Source organism: Spermophilus citellus (genome assembly GCF_964194105.1).
Source record: "Spermophilus citellus genome assembly, chromosome: 14".
In the NCBI taxonomy this organism is placed as follows: Eukaryota; Metazoa; Chordata; class Mammalia; order Rodentia; family Sciuridae; genus Spermophilus; species Spermophilus citellus.
The window spans coordinates 3,711,354-3,723,661 of NC_138194.1; the positions used below are offsets into that span (position 1 = coordinate 3,711,354).

A 12,308-nucleotide genomic window follows, 5' to 3' on the forward strand; every position below is an offset into this window, starting at 1 on the left:
AAAAAAAAAAAGAAAAGAAAAAGAATAAAATAAAATGAAGCCAGGCATGCTGGCATACTCCTATAATCTCAGCGACTTAGGAGGCAGAAGATAAAGGATTTTAAGTTTCAAGCCAGCCTCAACAACTTAGCAAGAATCTGTCTCAAAATAAAAACTAGGAAATTGGACTGGGGGATGTGGCTCAGTGTTTAAGTGCCCCTAGGTTCAACTCGGGTACCAAAAATAAGTAAGTAAACCAATGATGGTTTTGATTAGATAAGTACTTTTCAAACTTTTTGGTCTCAGGACCTATTTTTCCTTTTAAAACTTATAGAATCAACAAAGAGTTCTTTTTTGTTTATGTGGAATTAATGTTATTTACTACATTAAAAATGAAAACAGAAAAATAGCCTAAATATTTAGTAATGCATTTTAAAATAATAAACATGTATTAGCATAATACAAGTTTATAAAAGTGCCATATTTTCCAGAATAAAAAAATTAATGAGAAGAGTGGCATTGTTTTACAGTCTTACAAATCTCTTTACTGTCTTTATTTAATAGACTCTTACATCTGCTTCTGCTGTTAGTATGTTGCAAAACATGTCACACAGCTTCTAGAAAACTTCATACTAAGAAGAAAATGAGAATGAAAAGGGCAAATACTATCTTGTATTATTATTATGAAAATATTGACCTAGAAGACACCCTGAAAATTTTTTAGCAGTCCTTATGAATTTCTGGATCTTTTTTTGAGGATCATTTAATTATATTACTCCTAGGATTGTTCAAAGCTGTTAAAATTCCTTAATCAGTGATCAGTCACCTAAATACACAATTTATAGAGTTATCATTTTCTCAAACTATTTAAATTGACTTTTACTCCATATTTTCAATGTGTCACCACTTGTAAATGTCTCATAGCCCATATTTTGTCACCTCTTTGCCCTTTCTATGCCAGACTCTCTGTTTTGGATCAAATCACTGTCTTCTTTCTCTGATAGTACTATTAGGCATTAGTTCATTGCCAGAAAGTATTTTTAGAACTATGAGATGATATGGCTCACTATGAATTAATCCATCTGATTTCTTTTTTTTTAAAGAGAGAGTGAGAGAGGAGAGAGAGAGAGAGAGATTTTTTTTAATATTTATTTCTTAATTCTCGGCGTACACAACATCTTTGTTGGTATGTGGTGCTGAGGATCGAACCCGGGCCGCACGCATGCCAGACGAGCGCGCTACCGCTTGAGCCACATCCCCAGCCCAATCCATCTGATTTCATTGGGGTCTTCACTGTAGCTTAGCTTTGCTTCATTCTCTTTGCTTCATTCATTCTGTCATGCTTTTGGTCTTCCCCTACAAACTATTCTAAAGCTTTCTACTCCTAAATATGTAAATGCTAACTATTTTCATTCTTAACTTTCATAACTCCCTATATTCTTTTACCCCCTATTTTCAAAGAAAGGTGAAAACAGAAATGTACTTCTTTACCCCAATGATAAGTTTTTGTCTCCATACATCTTCTCATCTTCTGTATAAGATAATGCATACAAATGTTTCCCATTCAAATCACCATTTCCTTTCTTTTCTTTTCTTTTTTTTTTCTGTACCAGAGATTGAACTCAGAGGCATTCAACCACTGAGCCACATCCCCAGTCCTATTTTGTATTTTGTTTAGAGACAGGGTCTCACTAAGTTGCTTATAGCACCTTGCTAAATTACTGAGGCCAGCTTTGAACTCTTGATTCTCCTGCCTCAGCCTCCCGAGCCACTAGGATTACAGGCATGTGCCACTGCTCCTGGCACCATTTTCTTTTTCAAACTTTCTTTGCTCTTGCCTTCATGCATGATTCTCTGTCCCTACATGTAAAGAACCTTAATTTGAACTTGCTACCTATTCTAGCTACGGTCCTGTTTCTTTCCTTCCTTTCAAAGCCACTTCAAAGGTGAATGGGCCACATTCTTTACCTTCTCTGAGTTTTTAATCTTTCCCTGCCCTGCATATTGTTGACCACCCCTTTATTCTAAGAACAAATTGGAGTTGCAGGAGTGTAATGAGACTTTAGTAAAAAAAATAAATGCAAGATTTTATTGTTAATCTATCACTATTATTAATGAAATATTGGCCTCCATTCTATGATCCAAGCATGTATAGGAACGTGGAAAGTACAAAGATTCAGAAAACCAGATTCTAACTCTGGCTAGTAACTATGAGACTTGGACAAGTTACTTAACTGACTTCAAGCTTCATTTTTCTCATTCTTCGAATTCGTGTTTGTATTAATTATTTTTATTATTACTTCTAAGATTATTCCTGCATTATGACTTTCCCTGAAAGGCTGTGTTTCAAAATGCATTTATTGTTCTAAGAGGATCATCTTTCTCTAACTTCTCTCTCGGAAAGATTTTATCTATTCTTCCAACCTTAATAGTAATTCATTTCAGTTAAATGATTGTACATAATCTACATAGATATTCTAAGCCTTTGCCTCTCTTCTGAGAACCAATCCTGCATTTTCAATTGCCTACTTAACAGTTTAGTCATGCATCTTTTGTGCATAAGGCATTTTGGAGAATGCAATGACATTATCTCTACCCTTAATGAACTTCCAGGGTAACAGAAGAAGTATATAAATAAGAATGAAATTAGTTAAAATGAGGTGAGTCCCATAAGAGTAACAAAAATAAAATGCTAAAATGTATTATTAGGAATATAGAGAAATTTATCCTAAACCATTTCAAAGGATTAATAGAATTCAGTCTGAACAAAATGAGGAAGAATAGAAGAGCATGTTGATAGCAGAGAACACCAGCAAAAGTCACATGAATAAGAAGGGATAGGATACAAGTGAACAATTCAGAGTATAGAAAAACCATAGAGTTTGTGAAAGGGGAAAAGCGTTCAGGGCAAATCAGATCAATTCTAATTAATGTACTGTTTTCCTTCAAATATCTAAAACCAAATTTCCATTCACCTTCTCTCCTTCCATCCTCTTCTTTCGAAACAACAGATTATTTTTCACCATTGCTTCTGATTGCAATGTTTCATAAATCTTTGGCTGTAATCAAGATGTTGACTCACTATGTCTGGCACATGCTTTGTACTCTTCTGAGACTTTGCTTTCCTTACTCCTTCCCCGCTACCTAAAATATTTTATCTCCCTTTAACATTTCTTATGTTCTTTCTTATTTCAAATCTGTTCAAATTGCTCTTTCAAAACACTTCCTGAGAAGACAAAACTCATTCATCTTTTCAAATGTTTTAAATAATTAAATATATGCCATTTTGATTTGACAGTTGTGAAGTCCCATTTGTGTTGTTATCCTAAATTCTTAAATCTAAGAGTACAAAGTACAAAAGTTATAAAGTATGTAATTTATCCATGTTAATGTCTTGCCTGATTAATTAAACCCTTCAGAGCAGGGTTCTGTATCGTATCTTTGTGTCTTCCACATAGTTTAATGTAGCACCCACATATAGGATTGTCTTTGGGCCTCTTTTGTAATTCATGGTCAGGCCTACATGTAAAACATTCCCATAAGATTGTTTATGACTTACTTTCTGATTCTAAACTTTTTTTTTCCTTTTTTCGTGCTGGAATTGAACTCAGGGTCTTGCATATGATAGCACATGCTCTACCACTATACTGTATCCCCAACTTCTCTTAACCTATTTTTAACTAAAAATTATATCTTCCTAATTTATAACTTTTGTACTTTATATGGAGTGTTTCTCCATCACATTCTTTATTTTATATTTGGTTATATTTTCTCTCAATTGATCAGAAATAGAATTGAGCCAAAATAATTAATAAAAAGTCCCTAACCCTTGAGAGCATTTTTTGTCAGAGTTTTAATCCATTAATGCTTTACTATCTGTCCTAGAAAAGCCTTAGATTTCTTGGATATTAGCTGAATTTTTGATTTTTTTTAACATTCCAGATTATTTTTTTTTAGGTAAGTTTCATTTTTTTTGTAGGTATGGAAAAGTTGAGGCCACTCGTATATTATTAGAGAAAGGAAAGTGCAATCCAAACTTTTTAAATGGACAGCTAAGTTCTCCTATTCATTTTGCTGCTGGAGGAGGACATGCTGAAATAGTACAGATTCTCCTAAACCATCCAGAAGTTGACAGAGTAAGTTATTTCCCTATTTATCCCCATCCCAAGCAGTAAATAACATGTAATGACACTGAAATATTCCATTGTACATTTGAAAGGTCAGCTAAAAAATAAAAATAAATTTCATTTTATAGATTAAGTAATATTTATGTATGAGCTGTGCTCTTGAGCATACATTTTAAATGTTTTTTTATCCTGAAAAAATATACCTCATGTAAAATTTATGATTTTATTTACATTTAAGTGCACAATTCAGTGGCATTGAGTACATCCTCACATTATTGTGCAACCATTACCACTACCCTTTACCAGAATCATAAAATTTTTACCACTTTTCATTTTATATTCTATTTCCCAAAATATGTCTTGAGAAAGAAAAAAAGATGGTCTATCCACATAGTAACAAGTGTTTCTAAAGGGCAAAGTAAAAACATAACAAAAACTGTTGTATCTGTATCAGAACTTTTAAAAATCAATAATCTCATTGACTAGTGCTTTCAGTCTTTTAACTTTGGCAATTCTTGTTTGATATAGAATATGTACGATGTAGCCTTAATATTTACTGAACACTTTGCATTAATCTTTTTTTATGAAATTCTGATTAATTGAATGTTTTCCCTTAGAAAACTATTTTTAATGTCTTTTTTTCCTTACCTCTCCCACATTTTTAGCACATAACAGACCAACAAGGAAGATCCCCATTAAATATTTGTGAAGAAAACAAACAAAACAACTGGGAAGAAGCAGCAAAATTGTTGAAGGAAGCCATTAACAAACCAGTAAGAATTACATTTATCAATAGTCAAATGTAGCTTTTAAATTGATAGATAATTTAAGGACCTGTGGCAAGAGTGAAAGGATACAAGCTTAGATGACTCTTTACTATTGTAAAACTCATGTATTAAATTTGTTGTTGTTCTTAACATTTGAACTTTTTTTTTTTTTTTGGTACTGGAGATTAAACCCAGAGGTGCCTAAACACTGAGCCATATTCAGCCCTTTAATACTTTATTTTGAAATGGGATCTCACACTAATTTGCTTAGGGCAAACTGAGTTGATGAGGCTGGCTTTGAACTCTCGATCTTCCTGCCTCCTGAGTTGCTGAGATTACAAGGCATATGCCACTGCACCTGGCTGAATATTTATTTTTATATAACCAAATGAACTGGAAAAATGAATAAAACTTCCAAGATAATTAATCTAATTTGGGGACTAGGGATGTAGGTCAGTGATAGAGTTCATGCTTAGCAAGCACAAGACCTTGGGTTCAATCTCTTTCACCAAAAAAAGAAGAAAACATAATTTCCAGTATAATCTCTAATTTCCAGTATAATCTTTTTTTTTTTTTTTGCTAGGGATTGAACCCAGGATCTTGTGCATGCAAGGCAAGCACTCTGCAAACTTAGCTATATCCCCAGCCCCCAATATAATCATTCTAAAACAGGGATTTATTCTGAGAAATGCATCATTAGGCAATTTCATCATTATGTGAACAACATAAAGTATTTTTACACAAACCTAGGTATCATATATAGCCTTTTATATACGTAGGCTGTATTGTATATAGCATTAGGTATGTCATCAACTAAAATGTTCAATGATGCACAAATGTAACTTGATGTGTTGAATAAAATAATTCTGATTATTCATTGAAGAATATTTCTGTATTAGCCCTTCTAAACAACATTTTATATTTGTAAATTCAGCATTGAACATAATTTATTAATTTAGTCTCAGCAAGTTAGTGAAAACTTCCTCCCCCTCACAAACGTTGAAATAGGTGATTTCCTGGCTCTATTTTTCTGCTATTTCAACCTAGTCTTCCCATCTAATTATTCCCAAAATAAACTGATAAATCTAATGACAAATACACATTGTATTATAAAGATTAAAGTTTAATTTAGAATTAGCATTGACATTAAGATGGAGAAGAGGGCTTGGGGCATATAGCTCATTGATAGAGCACTTGATTAGCATGTGCAAAGCCCTGGAGTTCCATCCCTAGCACCATAGACAAACAAAACAAAAGCAAGAATGGAGAGGAATTTACTATCAGAAGAAATTGTTATGCCTAAAAGTTATAGTGATTATAAAACTATTATTAATTTAAAAACTATTTGAAAACTTAAAAACCAGATAAAAAGGTTTATACCAACAGATGTAACTGATACTCCCGAGCCTTTCTAGATACTAACCATCAACTAGTCAATAAGTATTTATTTAGTATATCTGTGAATCTACACCATGGAATACTCTTGAAAATGGTAAGGAACACATAATGTCTTCCATTAGGAAATGTTACATACAGACTCACCACACATACACATTTTGTCAAAATACTATTCCAAGACCATAAGACAGAGACAAGAAATGATAAGCAATAGAGACACCTTATGTTACACTTCATTACAAATAATTTTCTAACTGTATAGTTATAACACATTTTTATTTCTGGCATAATTTTTATATTTTGAACAGATAAGAAGAGGAATCAAGTACTTCATTCCAAAATGATTTGGCCTATATGTTACTTGGGAGCATCAGGTACTTCCTGTAACACTTTTATTTGAGTTTTTCTGAATTAAAGGAAGGAAGCTAGCCAAAATTTGTTGTTCTACAACTTTTACCTTCAGAGTCTTTCATTATAAAAGACTTCTCAGTACAAGTTACTGCTGCTACCATATCTTCAGTATGATTTATGACCCATTATGCTTATTGAGTACTTGACTAAAACTTAGTTCAGTGACCAAGTCTATATTTCCCATATATTTACCTTTTACATTAACAACTATGAAACATCCTGCCAGAAGAATTTGAATTTTAAAGAACCATTTTCTTTAGTTGCCCAAAATTATTTGACAGAACATTCAGAAGAAAATAATTTAGAAAATATAAATAATGGAAGTAAAATGTTTTAAAATATTATCAACAAGTTCTCATTTGAAGCAGGTTTCTGATATTTTTGTATTAGAAATCTATTCTAAAAGATTAGAAGTTAAAAGTAAAGTGTTTTATTGGACTGTGTTAGGTAATTTTTAAGCAGTTTTCCTAATTTATTATCATTCCTTATCCTAGTATGAAAAAGTTCGAATATATAGAATGGATGGATCATACCGTTCTGTAGAACTGAAGCATGGAAATAATACCACAGTACAGCAGATAATGGAAGGAATGCATCTCTCTCAAGAAACTCAGCAGTATTTCACTATTTGGATCTGTTCAGAAAACCTTAGTAAGATAGTTTTTATTTTATTGTTTAAACACCATTATTCCTTTTTGGAAATAAAATGGTAAACTTCAATGTAACATTTATCATTTGCTTTAAATTTTAAGTAATACCATGTTATTCTCTTTTGTATAAATTATTAGTGTTCAAACTGCTGAAACAGGTGAGCCCTTAAGGCCCCTTCCCTCCTTCATTTAAAGCATTTTGTAACTAGTAAAAACCAAAAATTTTCTTCTCCTGCAACAACATTTGATTTGAATGCCATTAAATGTATTGTTCATATTGACTCTCTCAAAATAATCCACATGTTCTTTTCTTTACATTAGTTTTCCAGCAAACCTTTCTAGTTAACAGCAAGTTAATGTGTGTGTATAAATAAATGCATATATATACGTTTTTTCCCACACAAAGTATTGCATAGGTAAAGAATTTAATTGATAAAGGTTGGTTACCTAATGGTTTAATTGTATCTTTGACACAAAATTTTATTGATTGTGATATAATTAAATAGGTTATAATGGAATTAAAAATTTCACGCACATTTGATAAATTTGCTAGATGAATTATTCTTATATTAAAAACAAGCAGTTATCTACAAATTAGGTAACAGTGAAGATTAAATAGTGATTTAAATTTAGACTTTTAATTTATATATATTCAGTACTTAAGTGCCCATAGTTTAGAATAAAATTTTTATATGCATTGGCATAATTATTTTTTTTACATTATCATTTATAAAAGGAAAGATGTTTTTCAGGCCTTCAGCTCAAGCCTTATCATAAACCTTTGCAATATGTTCGTGACTGGCCAGAAATACTTGCTGAATTGACTAATTTGGATCCCCAAAGAGAATCACCACAGCTTTTCCTAAGAAGAGATGTGAGACTTCCTTTGGAAGTTGAAAAAAAGGTTTGTTTGGAAATCTTTTTATGGTCATTTAAATACACAAAATCTATTAGGTTCCTATTATAGGCACTACATGCAGAAATTGCACTATTCCTGTACCAAAAAGTTTTACTTCTGTTTTTATATTCAGTCCTTATATCTTTGTGGTGATTAATAGAGTTTCATTTGTCTACTTACAAAACACTTGGTTAGGGCTGAGGTTGTGTGGCTCAGTAGTAGAGCACTTGCCTAGCATGTATGAGGCAATGGGTTTGATTCTTAGCACCACATATAAATAAGTAAAATATAGGTCCATTGACAACTAAAAAATATTTTTTTAAAATGGCCTCTTGGTTAGTAGTTTTTTCCTTTCTATTCCAATATCTTAAAGATTTTTTTAATTGTTTTTCTTGTAAAAAGAAAGAGGAAAGCAACCCCCCCACACCAAAAAATAATTAATAAAATAGCAATTGGATGAAACAGTTTATATAAAAAAAATAATTTTGGTGGGAGGAATAGTTAGGAAGTATGAATTTTAAAAAGGGCTAATCAGTTATGTAAATTTTGAAAGAGTTACGGGAAAGAACACTGAAAATAAAAAAACAATGTTGAAAAACTAAGACAAACCTGAATATCTAGAAAGATCCCCATGTTCAAGGAGAGGAATATTTAATATTGTTGAACTGTCAATACTAGCATAGTTATCTACAGGTTTAATACAACCCATAATAAAATTTCAAAGCCTTTTTTACAGAATTTAAAGGATGACTTTTAAATTCATATGTAATTACAAAGGACCTCAAATAGACAAAGCAATCTTGAAGAGAGAAGAATAAACTTAGGAGATTCACCTTTCCCAATTTTAAACCATACTGCTACAAAGTTCAAAACATTTTGGTAGTATTCTAGGATATTAAACTAATGGAATAGAATTGAGAGTTCAGAAATAAGCCCATACACTTGTGACCAATTGTTTTTTGACAAGGGTGCCAAAATAGTCTCTTCAACATATGGTTCTTGAACAATGGGGAAATTGGAACCCTTGTATGTGGCAGATAGAACATAAAATACTATAGCCACATGGAAAAGAGTTTGGTGATTCGTCAAAAATTGAAGCATGAATTACCATAGGCTCTCCTAGGTATAAAATGTGAAAGAATTGAAAACAAACATATTTATATGCCATTATTCATTGCAGCCTTATATATAATAGCTAAAAAGGTGAAAACAAACTAAGTGTCCAGTAGATGAGTATTCAAATAAAATGTAGTATATACATAAAACGGAATATTATTTGGTGTTAAAAAAGGAATTAAGTTTAATATTTGCCACAACAGGGATGAATCTTGAAACCATTATATTAAGTAAAATAAGCCAGACACAAAACACTACTATTGTATGATTCCACTTACATTGTATTATCTAGAAAAGGCAAATTCATAAATAGAAAGTAGATCAGAGCTTACTAAAAGTATCAGTGGAGGAGCTGGGGAGGGTTTTTGTTTGGTTTGGTTTGGTTTTGCTGGGGAGCGGTGGTTTTGGTTTGTTTGGTTGGTTTTGGTTTGTTTCTTTTGGGGTGCTAGGGATCAAACCCAGGACCTTGTACATGCTAACATATACTCTGCCACTGAGCTATACCTCCAGCTCTGCTCATTCTTTTTTGGGGAGGGAGAAGAGGGGTACTGGGGATTGAATTCAGGGGCACTTAATCACTGAGCCACATCCCCAGCCCTGTTTGTATTTTATTTTGAGACAAGGTCTCTCTGAGTTGCTTAGCGCCTCACTGTTGCTGAAGCTGGCTTTGAACTCACTATCCTCCTGCCTCAGCCTCCTGAGCCACTGGGATTACAGGCATGTGCCACCGTGCCTGGCTCCACTTCATCTTAATGGTTATAGAGTTTCTGTTAATGTAAAAGCTGTGCAGTTGGTGATAGTAGCATGAATTTTGAATGTAATTAATGGCACTTAATTATTCACTTTTTTTGGTAAAATGACAAACTTTATGTTGGGTATACTACTATAATTTTTAAAAGTATATTAGTTCCATAATATTTTAAATATATTTTAGTTGTAGTTGGACACAATACCTTTCATTTTATTTATTTAATTTTTATGTGGTGCTGAGGATTGAACCCAGTTGCCTCACACATGCTAGACGAGCGCTCTACTGCTGAGCTACAACCCTAGCCCCTAGTTTCATAAAGTAATCTAAGTATACCCAATCTACCTTCTCCAGTCATGTAATATTTTAAAAGTTGATAGAAGGAGCATTAATGATAATATTGGATGATAAACAAATGCATAATTAAACTATAAAATAAAGTGGACTCAAGTGAAAAAGCAGTGCTTAGTAAATTCTTACGGCAAATACAGAATATCATGATCATCTGTTAAAATATTTTTGTCCTTTCATTGTATAATTGAGAAATTCCTATTTGTATCATCTGAAAAAATGAAGAATTATATTTATTGGTTAGCATCATTCTCTTAGAATGAAAACAGCTTGATTTCACTAGAAAAGAACAGAGGTTGATTAACACTCATTTAACATAGGGAATTGTATATGTTGGTATCTACTCAGACTCTCCTAATTTTCTTGTCAGTTTATACCAGAAAATAAGCTCTCCATGAGTCTTTCAACACTTTATCTCGAGAAATTTTTTAAAAACTACATAAGTTGAAAAGTGATTACAGTTCACATTATATTCTATCTATTTCACTAATTGTTAAATTTTTTGCCACATTTCCTTTATCTCTTTTTCCTTTGTGAACCATTTTAAATTGAGTTGTAGATATCATGACACATTCCTACTTATTTTAGTGTTCATTTCCTAAAGGACATACCTACATACCACAATACCATTTTCAACCTAATAAAATATTTCCATAATAACAGCTAATATCCAAATTAATATTTTTCCTAATTGTTTCAAAAAGTCTTTTATAGCCTCTCACCGGAACGATCTGTCAAGGATCATACTTTGTATTTGACCTTATCATTAGATTCCTAGTTTAGAATGGTCTTCCCATCTCTGTTTTTTTTTCTTTTAATTTTTTATTCTAATTTGTTATATATGACAGCAGAATGCATTACAATTCATATTACACATATAGAACACAATTTTTCATATCTCTGGTTGTACACAAAACATATTCACACCATTTGTGTCTTCATACATGTATTTAGGGTAATAATGTCCATCTCATTCCACCATCTTTTTTACACCCCTTTTCCCCTCCCTTGCCCTCCCTCCCCTTTTCCCTATCTAGAGTTGGTCTAATCTTCCCATGTTCCTCCTCCCAACCCCACTATGAATCAGCTTCCTTACATCAGAGAAAACATTTGGCATTTGGTTTTTTGGGATTGACTAACTTCACTTAGCATAATTTTATCCTCTTTTATTGCTGAGTAATATTCCATTGTGTATGTGTGTGTGTGTGTGTGTGTGTGTGTGTGTGTATATATATATCACATTTTTTTTATCCATTCATCTACTGAAGGGCATCTAGGTTGGTTCCACAGTTTAGATATTGTGAATTGTGCTACAATAAACATTGATGTGGCTGTATCCCTGTAGTATGCTGTTTTTAAGTCCTTTGGGAATAGATCGAAGAGTAGGATAGCTGGTTCAAAGGTGGTTCCATTCCAAGTTTTCCAAGGATTCGCCATACTGCTTTTCATATTGGCTGTACCATTTTTTAGTCTCACCAGCAATGTGTTAGTGTGTCTTTTTCCCCACATCCTTGCCAAAACTTACTGTTGTTTGTATTCTTAATAGCTGCCATTCTGACTGGAGTGAGATGAAATCTTAGAATGATTTTGATTTGCATTTCTCTAATTGCTAGAGATGTTGAACATTTTTTCATATATTTGTTCATTGGTTGCATATCACCTTCTGAGAAGTGTCTGTTCAGTTCCTTGGCCCATTTATTGATTGGGTTTTATTTGTTTGTTTGTTTTGCTTTGTTTTGGGTTTTTTTTTTTGGTGTTTAGCCTTTTGAGTTCTTTATATACACTAGAGATTAGTGCTCTATCTGATGTGTGAGGGGTAAAGATTTGCTCCCAAAATGTAGGCTCTCTATTCACCTCACAGAT

General features: G+C 32.5%; 1 protein-coding gene across 1 annotated transcript in view; it reads left to right on the forward strand.

Moving 5' to 3' along the window:
* The window catches only part of LOC308633207 (krev interaction trapped protein 1-like), a gene marked incomplete at its 3' end in the record, with an annotated part of 43,431 nt that overhangs the window by 11,972 nt on the left and 19,151 nt on the right, over nt 1-12,308 (forward strand). The window contains exons 9-12 of the mRNA XM_081265742.1: nt 3,959-4,115; nt 4,772-4,879; nt 7,177-7,333; nt 8,085-8,236. Of these exons, the coding sequence (XP_081121868.1) occupies nt 3,959-4,115; nt 4,772-4,879; nt 7,177-7,333; nt 8,085-8,236 (574 nt within the window). The remainder of the gene's footprint in view (nt 1-3,958; nt 4,116-4,771; nt 4,880-7,176; nt 7,334-8,084; nt 8,237-12,308) is intronic.